At 37.0% G+C, this 13,702-nt stretch overlaps 1 protein-coding gene across 1 annotated transcript in view; it reads right to left on the bottom strand.

Moving 5' to 3' along the window:
• LOC138101611 (netrin receptor DCC-like) overlaps positions 1–13,702 on the bottom strand; it is a gene marked incomplete at its 5' end in the record, with an annotated part of 90,977 nt that overhangs the window by 37,831 nt on the left and 39,444 nt on the right. The window contains 2 exon segments of the mRNA XM_068999379.1: positions 8,009–8,155; positions 12,156–12,263. Of these exon segments, the coding sequence (XP_068855480.1) occupies positions 8,009–8,155; positions 12,156–12,263 (255 nt within the window).

The raw sequence follows: 13,702 nt of genomic DNA, 5'->3' as shown, positions 1-13,702 counted from the left end.
ATTTTTCTCCAATTTTTCCCAAATTCCCATTTTTACCCCCATTTTTTCCCAGTTTTCCCCCAAATTCCCATTTTTTGCCCCATTTTTTCCAAGTTTTGCCCAAAATTCCCCTTTTTTGCCCATTTTTCCCCATTTTCCCCCAATTTTCCCCCAAATTCCCATTTTTTCCCCCATTTTTCCCCAATTTTCCCCCAAAATCCCCATTTTTATTCCCATTTTCCCCAATTTTCCCCAAAAATCCCATTTTTTGCCCCATTTTCCCCCACTTTTCCCCAATTTTGCCCAAAATTCCCATTTTTTTACCACCAATTTTTCCAATTTTTGCCCAAAAATTCCCTTTTTGGCCCCATTTTCCCCCATTTTTTCCCCATTTTCCCCCAGTTTTTTCCCCAATTTTGCCCAAAATTCCCATTTTGCCCCATTTTCCCCAATTTTCCCCAAAAATCCCATTTTTTGCCCCATTTTCCCCCACTTTTCCCCAATTTTTGCCCAAAATTCCCATTTTTATCCCCATTTTTCCCAATTTTCCCCAAATTCCCATTTTTTACCCCCATTTTCCCAAAGTTTTGCCAAAATTCCCATTTTTTCCCAATTTTCCCCAAAATTCCCATTTTTTGCCCCATTTTCCCCAACTTTCCCCCAAAATTCCCATTTTTCCGAAGTTTTCCCCATTTTTTCTCCAATTCCCCCAAAAATCCCCAAAATTGCCCCAAATCCCCCAAATTTTGTCCCAAAATTTCCCCAAAAAATCCCCCCAAAATCCCCAAAAAATCCCCTAAAAAAAAAAAAATCCCTAAAAAATCCTTTTAAAATCCCCCAAAAATTCCCCAAAAAATCCCCAAAAAATCCAAAAAAATCCTCAAAAAATTTCTAAAAAATCCCAAAAAATCCCCAAAAATCTCAAAAAAATCCCAAAAAAATCCCTAAAAAATCCCAAAAAAATCCCCAAAAAAATCCCTAAAAAATCCTCAAAAAATCCCTAAAAAATCCCAAAAAATCCCTAAAAAATCCCAAAAAAAACCCCCAAAAATCCGAAAAAAATCCGAAAAAAATCCCTAAAAAATCCCCAAAAAATCTCAAAAAAATCCCAAAAAATCCTAAAAAATCCCAAAAAAACCCTAAAAAATCCCTAAAAATCCCTAAAAAATCTCCAAAAATCCCTAAAAAATTCCAAAAAATCCCCAAAAAATCCCCAAAAAATCTCAAAAAAATCCCCAAAAAATCCCAAAAAATCCCTAAAAAATCCTCAAAAAATCCCTAAAAAATCCCCAAAAAAATCTCAAAAAAATCCCAAAAAATCCCTAAAAAATCCCCAAAAATCCCCCAAATTCCCAATTTTCCCGAATCCCCCCGGATTTGCCCCAAAGCGCACTCCTGGCGGCCGCGCAGCCTCTGTCCATGGCCAGGCTGGGGAAGGGCAGCGGCCGCAGCGGGAATTGCGGCAATGCCGGCGGCGACGGCAAATCCCCCCAAATATCCCCAAATAGCCCCAAAATATCCCCCAAATATCCCCAGAAATTCCCCCAAAATATCCCCAAAATTCCCCAAAATATCCCTAAAAAATTTCCAAAAAATTCTCAAAAAATCCCTAAAAATTCCCAAAAAATTCCAATAAAATCCCTAAAAAAATCCACCAAAAATCCCAAAAAAATCCCAAAAAATCCCTAAAGAATCTCAAAAAAATTCCTAAAAAATCCCTAAAAAATCCCTAAAAAATCTCCAAAAATCCCTAAAAAATTCCAAAAAATCCCCCAAAAAATCCTAAAAATTATCCAAAAAATATTCAAAAAATTCCCAAAAAATCCCCAAAAAATCCCCAAAAAATTACCAAAAAATCTTTAAAAAATCCCTAAAAAATCCCTAAAAATTCCCAAAAAATCCCTACAAAATCCCAAAAAAATCCTAAAAAATCCCTTAAAAATCCCAAAAAAATCCCCAAAAAATCTCAAAAAAATCCCAAAAAAATCTCAAAAAAATCCCTAAAAAATCCTAAAAAATCTCAAAAAAAATCTCAAAAAAATCTCAAAAAAATCCTAAAAAATCCCCAAAAAATCCCAAAAAAATCCCCAAAAAATCCCAAAAAATCCCAAAAAAATCCCAAAAAATCCCAAAAAATCCCCAAAAAATCCCTAAAAAACCCCAAAAAAATCCCCAAAAAATCCCTAAAAAATCCCCAAAAATTCCCCAAAAAATCCCAAAAAAATCCCAAAAAATCCCAAAAAAATCCCAAAAAATCCCTAAAAAATCCGAAAAAAATCCCAAAAAATCCCAAAAAAATCCCCAAAAATCCCCAAAAAATCCCCCAAATTCCCAATTTTCCCGAATCCCCCCGGATTTGCCCCAAAGCGCACTCCTGGCGGCCGCGCAGCCTCTGTCCATGGCCAGGCTGGGGAAGGGCAGCGGCCGCAGCGGGAATTGCGGCAATGCCGGCGGCGACGGCAAAATCCCCCCAAATTCCCCCAAATAGCCCCCAAAATATCCCCCAAATATCCCCAGAAATTCCCCCAAAATATCCCCAAAATTCCCCAAAATATCCCCAAAAAATTTCCAAAATATCCCAAAAAAATCCCTAAAAATTCCCAAAAAATTCCAATAAAATCCCCCAAAAACCCCCAAAAATCCCCAAAAAATCCCAAAAAATCCCTAAAGAATCTCAAAAAAATTCCAAAAAAATCCCTAAAAAATCCCTAAAAAATCTCCAAAAACCCCTAAAAAATTCCAAAAAATCCCCCAAAAAATCCTAAAAATTATCCAAAAAATATTCAAAAAATTCCCAAAAAATCCCCAAAAAATCCCCAAAAAATTACCAAAAAATCTTTTAAAAATCCCTAAAAAATCCCTAAAAATTCCCAAAAAATCCCTACAAAATCCCAAAAAAATCCTAAAAAATCCCTTAAAAATCCCAAAAAAATCCCAAAAAAATCCCAAAAAAATCCCAAAAAAATCTCAAAAAAATCCCAAAAAAATCTCAAAAAAATCCCAAAAAAATTCCCAAAAAATCCCTTAAAAATCCCTAAAAAATCCCCAAAAAATCCCCAAAAAATCCCCAAAAAATCCCCAAAAAATTCCCAAAAAATCTCAAAAAATCCCTAAAAAATCCTTAAAAATCCCCAAAAAATCCCAAAAAAATCCCCAAAAAATCCCTAAAAAATCCGAAAAAAATCCCAAAAAAATCCCTAAAAATCCCCAAAAAATCCCAAAAAAATCTCAAAAAAATCCCTAAAAAATCCCTAAAAAATCCCCAAAAAAATCCCTAAAAAAGCCCCAAAAAATCCCCAAAGAATCCCCCAAATTCCCAATTTTCCCGAATCCCCCCGGATTTGCCCCAAAGCGCACTCCTGGCGGCCGCGCAGCCTCTGTCCATGGCCAGGCTGGGGAAGGGCAGCGGCCGCAGCGGGAATTGCGGCAATGCCGGCGGCGACGGCAAAATCCCCCCAAATTCCCCCAAATAGCCCCCAAAATATCCCCCAAATATCCCCAGAAATTCCCCCAAAATATCCCCCAAATATCCCCCAAATATCCCCAGAAATTCCCCCAAAATATCCCCAAAATTCCCCCAAATATCCCCAAAAAATTTCCAAAAAAATTCTCAAAAAATCCCTAAAAATCCCCAAAAAATTCCAATAAAATCCCTAAAAAATCCCCAAAAAATCCCAAAAAATCCCTAAAGAATCTCAAAAAAATTCCAAAAAAATCCCTAAAAAATCCCTAAAAAATCTCCAAAAACCCCTAAAAAATTCCAAAAAATCCCCCAAAAAATCCTAAAAATTATCCAAAAAATATTCAAAAAATTCCCAAAAAATCCCCAAAAAATCCCCAAAAAATTACCAAAAAATCTTTAAAAAATCCCTAAAAAATCCCTAAAAATTCCCAAAAAATCCCTACAAAATCCCAAAAAAATCCTAAAAAATCCCTTAAAAATCCCCAAAAAAATCCCCAAAAAATCTCAAAAAAATCCCAAAAAAATCTCAAAAAAATCCCAAAAAAATCCCCAAAAAATCCCAAAAAAATCCCAAAAAAATCCGAAAAAAATCCCAAAAAAATCCCTAAAAATCCCCAAAAAATCCCAAAAAAATCTCAAAAAAATCCCTAAAAAATCCCCAAAAAATCCCAAAAAAATCCTCAAAAATCCCCAAAAAATCCCAAAATATCCCCAAAAAAATCCCTAAAAAAGCCCCAAAAAATCCCCAAAAAATCCCCCAAATTCCCAATTTTCCCGAATCCCCCCGGATTTGCCCCAAAGCGCACTCCTGGCGGCCGCGCAGCCTCTGTCCATGGCCAGGCTGGGGAAGGGCAGCGGCCGCAGCGGGAATTGCGGCAATGCCGGCGGCGACGGCAAAATCCCCCCAAATTCCCCCAAATAGCCCCCAAAATATCCCCCAAATATCCCCAGAAATTCCCCCAAAATATCCCCAAAATATCCCCCAAATATCCCCAGAAATTCCCCCAAAATATCCCCAAAATTCCCCCAAATATCCCCAAAAAATTTCCAAAAAAATTCTCAAAAAATCCCTAAAAATTCCCCAAAAATTCCAATAAAATCCCCCAAAAACCCCCAAAAAATCCCCAAAAAATCCAAAAAAATCCCTAAAGAATCTCAAAAAAATTCCTAAAAAATCCCTAAAAAATCCCTAAAAAATCTCCAAAAATCCCTAAAAAATTCCAAAAAATCCCCAAAAAAATCCTAAAAATTATCCAAAAAATATTCAAAAAATCCCCAAAAAATCCCCAAAAAATTACCAAAAAATCTTTAAAAAATCCCTAAAAAATCCCTAAAAATTCCCAAAAAATCCCTACAAAATCCCAAAAAAATCCTAAAAAATCCCTTAAAAATCCCAAAAAAATCCCAAAAAAATCCCAAAAAAATCCCAAAAAAATCTCAAAAAAATCCCAAAAAAATCTCAAAAAAATCCCAAAAAAATTCCCAAAAAATCCCTTAAAAATCCCTAAAAAATCCCCAAAAAATCCCAAAAAAATCCCTAAAAAAATCCCAAAAAATCCCTAAAAAATCCCCAAAAATTCCCCAAAAAATCCCAAAAAAATCCCAAAAAAATCCCAAAAAACCCCAAAAAATCCCTAAAAAATCCCTAAAAAAATCCCCAAAGAATCCCCCAAATTCCCAATTTTCCCGAATCCCCCCGGATTTGCCCCAAAGCGCACTCCTGGCGGCCGCGCAGCCTCTGTCCATGGCCAGGCTGGGGAAGGGCAGCGGCCGCAGCGGGAATTGCGGCAATGCCGGCGGCGACGGCAAAATCCCCCCAAATTCCCCCAAATAGCCCCCAAAATATCCCCCAAATATCCCCAGAAATTCCCCCAAAATATCCCCAAAATTCCCCCAAATATCCCCAAAAAATTTCCAAAAAAATTCTCAAAAAATCCCTAAAAATCCCCAAAAAATTCCAATAAAATCCCTAAAAAATCCACCAAAAATCCCAAAAAAATCCCAAAAAATCCCTAAAGAATCTCAAAAAAATTCCTAAAAAATCCCTAAAAAATCCCTAAAAAATCTCCAAAAATCCCTAAAAAATTCCAAAAAATCCCCCAAAAATCCCCCAAAAATCCGAAAAAAATCCCAAAAAATCCCCAAAAAATTCCCAAAAAATCTCAAAAAATCCCTAAAAAATCCCCCAAAAATCCCCAAAAAATCTCAAAAAATCCCTAAAAAATCCCCAAAAATCCCTAAAAAATCCCTAAAAATCCCCAAAAAATCCCTAAAAATCCCCAAAAAATCCCAAAAAATCCCCAAAAAATGCCAAAAAAATCCCTAAAAAATCCCAAAAAAATCCCCAAAAAATCCCTAAAAAATCCCTAAAAAATCCCCAAAAAATCCCAAAAAATCCCTAAAAAATCCTCAAAAAATCCCTAAAAAATCCCCAAAAAATCCCAAAAAAATCCCAAAAAAATATCAAAAAAATCCCAAAAAATCCCTAAAAAATCCCCAAAAAATTCCCAAAAAATCTCAAAAAATCCCTAAAAAATCCCTAAAAATCCCCAAAAAATCCCAAAAAAATCCCCAAAAAATCCCTAAAAAATCCGAAAAAAATCCCAAAAAAATCCCTAAAAATCCCCAAAAAATCCCAAAAAAATCTCAAAAAAATCCCTAAAAAATCCCTAAAAAATCCCCAAAAAAATCCCTAAAAAATCCCAAAAAAACCCTAAAAAATCCCTAAAAAAATCCCAAAAAATCCCCAAAAAATCCCCCAAATTCCCCATTTTCCCGAATCCCCCCGGATTTGCCCCAAAGCGCACTCCTGGCGGCCGCGCAGCCTCTGTCCATGGCCAGGCTGGGGAAGGGCAGCGGCCGCAGCGGGAATTGCGGCAATGCCGGCGGCGACGGCAAAATCCCCCCAAATTCCCCCGAATAGCCCCCAAAATATCCCCCAAATATCCCCAGAAATTCCCCCAAAATATCCCCAAAATTCCCCCAAATATCCCCAAAAAATTTCCAAAAAAATTCTCAAAAATTCCCTAAAAATTCCCAAAAAATTCCAATAAAATCCCTAAAAAATCTCCAAAAAATCCCAAAAAAATCCCAAAAAATCCCTAAAGAATCTCAAAAAAGTTCCTAAAAAATCCCTAAAAAATCCCTAAAAAATCCCCAAAAAATCTCAAAAAAATCCCAAAAAAATCCTAAAAAATCCCAAAAAAATCCCTAAAAAATCCCAAAAAATCTCAAAAAAATCTCAAAAAAATCTCAAAAAAATCCCTAAAAATTCCCCAAAAAATCTCAAAAAAATCCCAAAAAATCCCTAAAAAATCCCTAAAAAATCCCCAAAAAATCCCCAAAAAATCTCAAAAAAATCCCTAAAAATTCCCAAAAAATCCCCAAAAAATCCCTTAAAAATACCAAAAAATCCCCAAAAAAATCCCAAAAAATCCCTAAAAAATCCCCAAAAAATCCCTAAAAAATCCCAAAAAATCCCCAAAAAATCCCTAAAAAATCCCAAAAAAATCCCCAAAAAATCCCTAAAAAATCCCAAAAATTCCCCAAAAAATCCCAAAAAAATCCCAAAAAATCCCTAAAAAATCCCTAAAAAATCCCAAAAAAATCCCCAAAAAATCCCAAAAAATCCCCAAAAAATCCCCAAAAAATCCCAAAAAATCCCCAAAAAATCCCCAAAAAATCCCTAAAAATCCCTAAAAAATCCCAAAAAAATCCCAAAAAATCCCTAAAAAATCCGAAAAAAATCCCAAAAAATCCCAAAAAAATCCCCAAAAATCCCCAAAAAATCCCCCAAATTCCCAATTTTCCCGAATCCCCCCGGATTTGCCCCAAAGCGCACTCCTGGCGGCCGCGCAGCCTCTGTCCATGGCCAGGCTGGGGAAGGGCAGCGGCCGCAGCGGGAATTGCGGCAATGCCGGCGGCGACGGCAAAATCCCCCCAAATTCCCCCAAATAGCCCCCAAAATATCCCCCAAATATCCCCAGAAATTCCCCCAAAATATCCCCCAAATATCCCCAGAAATTCCCCCAAATTCCCCAAAATATCCCCAAAAAATTTCCAAAAAATTCTCAAAAAATCCCTAAAAATTCCCAAAAAATTCCAATAAAATCCCTAAAAAAATCCCTAAAGAATCTCAAAAAAATTCCTAAAAAATTCCTAAAAAAATCCCTAAAAAATCTCCAAAAATCCCTAAAAAATTCCAAAAAATCCCCAAAAAAATCCTAAAAATTATCCAAAAAATATTCAAAAAATTCCCAAAAAATCCCCAAAAAATCCCCAAAAAATTACCAAAAAATCTTTTAAAAATCCCTAAAAAATCCCTAAAAATTCCCAAAAAATCCCTACAAAATCCCAAAAAAATCCTAAAAAATCCCTTAAAAATCCCAAAAAAATCCCAAAAAAATCTCAAAAAAATCCCAAAAAAATCCCTAAAAAATCCTCAAAAAATCCCTAAAAAATCCCCAAAAAATCTCAAAAAAATCCCAAAAAATCCCTAAAAAATCCCCAAAAATCCCCCAAATTCCCAATTTTCCCGAATCCCCCCGGATTTGCCCCAAAGCGCACTCCTGGCGGCCGCGCAGCCTCTGTCCATGGCCAGGCTGGGGAAGGGCAGCGGCCGCAGCGGGAATTGCGGCAATGCCGGCGGCGACGGCAAAATCCCGGGATATTGGGCGCTCTCCAGGGTGGGCACGGGGATGGCGCTGACCACGGCTGGAAAAAACCGGAAAAAGCCGGAATTAGCAACCGGAAATTCCCCAAAATCCCCAAATTTTCCCCTTTTCCAGCCTAAAATCCCTAAATTCCCAAAATTTTCCCTATTCTCTCCCCAAAATCTCAAAAATTCCCAAAATTTTCCCCTTTTCCTTCCAAAATTCCCAAAATTTTTTCCTTTTCCAGCCCAAAATCTCCCAAAATTCCCAAAAATTTCCCAAAATTTTCCCCTTTTCCCTCCAAAATCCCCAAAATCCCCAAATTTTTCCCCTTTTCCACCCCAAAACCCAAAAATTTCCAAAATTCCCCAAAATTTTCCCGTTTTCCTCCCAAAATTCACCAAAAATTCCCCAAATTCTCCCCTTTTCCACTCAAAAATTCCCAAAAATTCCCAAAAATTCCCAAAATTTTCCGTATTTTCCACCAAAAATTCCCCAAATTTTCCCCTTTTTCACCAAATTCCCCAAAAATTCCTGGAATTTTCCCCTTTTCCTCCAAAATTCCCAAAAATTCCTGGAATTTTCCCCTTTTGCACCGAAATTCCCCAAAAATTCTCAAAATTTTCCCCTTTTCCAGCCTAAAATCCCCAAAATTCCCCAAATTTTCCCGTTTTCTGCGCAAAAATTCTCAGAATTTTCCACTTTTCCAACCCAGGAATTCCCAGAATTTTTCCCACCCAAACCCACAAAAAATTCCCAATTTTTTCCCCTTTTCCGGCCCAAAATTCCCAAAATTTTCTCCTTTTCCAGCCCAAATTCCAAAAATTCCCAGAATTTTCCCAATTTCGGCTCAAAATTCCCCAAATTTTCCCCTTTTCCACCAAAATCCCCCAAAAAACCCCCAAAATTCCCAAAATTTTCCCTCCAAAATTCCCAAAAAATTCCCAAAATTTTCCCCTTTTCCTCCCAAAATTCAAAAAAAATTTCCGGAATTTTCCCCTTTTTTGCCCCAAAACCCAAAAAAATTCCGAAAATTTTCCCAAAATTCCCCCCAAAATCCCCAAAAATTCCCAAAAAATTCCCAAAATTTTCCCCTTTTCCTCCCAAAATCCCCCAAAATTCCCAAAATTTTCCCCTTTTTCTTCCCAAAATTCCCCAAATTTTCCCCTTTTTCACCCAAAATCCCAAAAATTCCCCGAATTTTCCCCTTTTCCTCCCAAAATCCCAAAAAAAATCCCAAAATTTTCCCTTTTCTTCCCAAAATTCCCAAAATTTTCCCCTTTTCCTCCCAAAATCCCCAAAAATTCCCAAAATTTTCCCTTTTTTCTTCCCAAAATTCCCCAAATTTTCCCCTTTTTCACCCAAAATCCCAAAAAATTCCCAAAATTTTCCCCTTTTCCACCTCAAAATTCCCAAAAATTGCCCAAAAATTTCCCCTTTTCACCCAAAATTCCTCAAAACCCCAAAAATTCCCAAAATTTTCCCCTTTTCCACCCAAAATTCCCAAAAATTCCCAAAATTTTCCAAAATTTTCCCCTTTTCCTCCAAAAATCCCCAAAAATTCCCAAAATTTTCCCCTTTTTCTTCCAAAATTCCCCCAAAATTCTCCACATTTTTTCCTTTTCCTACCAAAATTCCCAAAAAATTCCCAGAATTTTCCCCTTTTCCACCCAAAATTCCCAAAAATTCCCAAAATTTTCCCCTTTTCCTCCCAAAATTCAAAAAAAATTCCCGGAATTTTCCCCTTTTTTGCCCCAAAACCCAAAAAAATTCCGAAAATTTTCCCAAAATTCCCCCCAAAATCCCCAAAAATTCCCAAAAAATTCCCAAAATTTTCCCCTTTTCCTCCCAAAATCCCCAAAAATTCCCAAAATTTTCCCCTTTTTCTTCCCAAAATCCCCCAAATTTTCCCCTTTTTCACCCAAAATCCCAAAAATTCCCAAAATTTTCCCCTTTTTCTTCCCAAAATCCCCCAAATTTTCCCCTTTTTCACCCAAAATCCCAAAAATTCCCAAAATTTTCCCCTTTTCCACCAAAATCCCCCAAAAAACCCCCAAAATTCCCAAAATTTTCCCTCCAAAATCCCAAAAAATTCCCCAAATTTTCCCCTTTTCCTCCAAAATTCCCCAAAAATTCCCGGAATTTTCCCCTTTTTTGCCCCAAAACCCAAAAAAATTCCCAAAATTTTCCCAAAATTCCCCCCAAAATCCCCAAAAATTCCCAAAAATTTTCCAAAATTTTACCCTTTCCACCCAAAATTCACAAAAATTCCCAAAAATTCCCAAAATTTTCCCCTTTTCCACCCAAAATTCCAAAAAATTCCGAAATTTTTCCCTTTTCCACCCCAAAATCCCCAAAAATTTCCCAAAATTTTCCCCTTTTCACCCAAAATTCCTCAAAGCCCCAGAATTTTCCAAAATTTTCCCCTTTTCCTCCCAAATTCCCCCCAAATTCCCAAAATTTTCCCCTTTTTCTTCTAAAATTCCCCAAAAATTCTCCAAATTTTCCCCTTTTTCACCCAAAATCCCAAAAATTCCCAGAATTTTCCCCTTTTCCTCCCAAAATCCCAAAAAAAATCCCAAAATTTTCCCTTTTCCACCTCCAAATCCCCAAAAATTCCCAAAATTTTCCCCTTTTTCTTCCCAAAATTCCCAAAATTTTCCCCTTTTCCACCCAAAATTCCCAAAAATTCCCAAAATTTTCCCCTTTTCCTCCCAAAATTCAAAAAAAATTCCCGGAATTTTCCCCTTTTTTGCCCCAAAACCCAAAAAAATTCCGAAAATTTTCCCAAAATTCCCCCCAAAATTCCCAAAGTTTTCCCCTTTTCCACCCAAAATCCCAAAAATTCCCCAAATTTTCCCCTTTTCCACCCCAAATCCCCAAAAATTTCCCAAAATTTTCCCCTTTTCACCCAAAATTCCTCAAAACCCCAAAAATTCCCAAAATTTTCCCCTTTTCCACCCAAAATTCCAAAAAATTCCGAAATTTTTCCCTTTTCCACCCCAAAATCCCCAAAAATTTCCCAAAATTTTCCCCTTTTCACCCAAAATTCCTCAAAACCCCAGAATTTTCCAAAATTTTCCCCTTTTCCTCCCAAATTCCCCAAAAATTCCCCAAATTTTCCCCTTTTTCTTCTAAAATTCCCCAAAAATTCTCCAAATTTTCCCCTTTTTCACCCAAAATCCCAAAAATTCCCAGAATTTTCCCCTTTTCCTCCCAAAATCCCAAAAAAAATCCCAAAATTTTCCCTTTTCCACCTCCAAATCCCCAAAAATTCCCAAAATTTTCCCCTTTTTCTTCCCAAAATTCCCAAAATTTTCCCCTTTTCCACTCAAAATCCCCAAAAATTCCCAAAATTTTCCCTTTTCCACCCCAAAATCCCCAAAAATTCCCAAAAATTCCCCTTTTTCTTCCAAAGTTCCCAAAATTCCCCCAAAATTCCCAAAATTTTCCCTTTTCCCTCCAAAAACCAAAAAAAATTCCCCAAATTTTCCCTTTTCCTCCCCAAAATTCTCAAAAAACCCCAAAAATTCCCAAAATTTTCCCCTTTTCCTCCCAAAATCCCCAAAAATTCCCAAAATTTTCCCCTTTTTCTTCCAAAATTCCCCCAAAATTCTCCAAATTTTTTCCTTTTCCTACCAAAATTCCTTAAAATCCCCAAAATTATCCCCTTTTCCACCCAAAATTCCCAAAAATTCCCAAAATTTTCCCCTTTTCCTCCCAAAATTCAAAAAAAATTCCCGGAATTTTCCCCTTTTTTGCCCCAAAACCCAAAAAAATTCCGAAAATTTTCCCAAAATTCCCCCCAAAATTCCCCAAATTTTCCCCTTTTTCACCCAAAATCCCAAAAATTCCCAAAAGTTTCCCCTTTTCCACCTCAAAATTCCCAAAAATTCCCCCAAAATTCCCAAAAATTCCCCAAAAATCGACATTTCCATTCAAAATTTTCCAAAAAATCCCCAACATTTTCCCCTTTTTTCACCCAAAATTCCCAAATTTTCCCAAATTTCCCCTTTTTCCACCCCAACCCCCCCCAAATTCCCGGATTTTCCCCCCGGTACCGGCGTTGGAATTTTGGGAATTCATCGGGATCAGGAGTTGGGCTCGGCGGGAAATTCCGGAACGTTCCAGGGTGGAGGCGCCGCTTCCGACCTCGGCCGGCTCCGGAGCTGCGGGAAAATCGGGAAAAATCCGGAAAAATCCGGAAAATTTGGGGAATTTTGGGGGATTTTGGGGGATTTTTGGGAATTTTTAAGGGGATTTTGGAGGGAAAAAGGGAAATTTTTAGGGAATTTTGGGGATTTTTGGGGATTTTTGAGAATTTTGGGGGGATTTTTGGGAGATTTTGGGTGGAAAAGGGGAAAATTTTGGGGAATTTTGGGAATTTTTGGAGGAAAAAGGGGAAAATTTTGGGAATTTTGGGGAATTTTGGGGAATTTTGGGGAATTTTTGGGGATTTTTAGGAATTTTTAAGGGGGTTTTGGAGGGAAATAGGGAAAATTTGGGGAAATTTTGGGAATTTTGGGGAATTTTGGGGATTTTTGAGAATTTTGGGGGGATTTTTGGGAGATTTTGGGTGGAAAAGGGGAAAATTTTGGGGAATTTTGGGGGATTTTGGGGGATTTTGGGGGATTTTTAAGGGGATTTTGGAGGGAAAAGGGGAAAATTTTGGGAAATTTTGGGAATTTTGGGAAATTTTGGGGATTTTTGAGAATTTTTAAGGGGATTTTGGGAGGAAAAGGGGAAAATTTTGGGGATTTTTGGGGTATTTTGGGGATTTTTGAGAATTTTTGGGGGATTTTTGGGAGATTTTGGGTGGAAACAGGTAAAATTTTGGGAAATTTTGGGAATTTTGGGGATTTTTGAGAATTTTTAAGGGGATTTTGGAGGGAAAAGGGGAAAATTTGGGGAAATTTGGGGATTTTGGGGCTAAAAAGGGAAAATTTGGGGAATTTTTGGGATTTTTGGGAATTTTTGGTGGAAAAAAGGAAAATTTTGGGGAATTTTTGGGGATTTTAGGTGGAAAAGGGGAAAATTTTGGGGAATTTTGGGGGATTTTTGAGAATTTTTGGGGGATTTTGGGTGGAAAAGGGGAAAAATTTCGGAAATTTTGGGAATTTTGGGGGATTTTTAGGAATTTTGGGAAAAAAAGGGGAAAATTTTGGGGAATTTTGGGGGATTTTTGAGAATTTTTGGGGGATTTTGGGTGGAAAAGGGGAAAAATTTCGGAAATTTTGGGAATTTTGGGGGATTTTTAGGAATTTTGGGAAAAAAAGGGGAAAATTTTGGGGAATTTTGGGGATTTTTTGAGAATTTTTGGGGGATTTTGGGAAGAAATAGGGAAAAATTTCGGAAATTTTGGGAATTTTGGGGGATTTTTAGGAATTTTGGGAAAAAAGGGGAAAATTTTGGGGAATTTTGGGGATTTTTTGAGAATTTTTGGGGGATTTTGGGAAGAAATAGGGAAAATTTTGGGGGATTTTGGGAGGAAAAGCGGAAATTTTGGGGGAATTTTGGGGAATTTTGGGGATTTTTGAGAATTTTGGGGGGATTTTTGGGAGATTTTGGGTGGAAAAGGGGAACATTTTGGGGAATTTTGGGAATTTTT

This window comes from Aphelocoma coerulescens, unplaced genomic scaffold, assembly GCF_041296385.1.
Source record: "Aphelocoma coerulescens isolate FSJ_1873_10779 unplaced genomic scaffold, UR_Acoe_1.0 HiC_scaffold_352, whole genome shotgun sequence".
NCBI lineage: Eukaryota > Metazoa > Chordata > Aves > Passeriformes > Corvidae > Aphelocoma > Aphelocoma coerulescens.
Note: the sequence above shows the minus strand (reverse complement) of the source record. Positions and strands in the feature narration are given on the sequence as shown.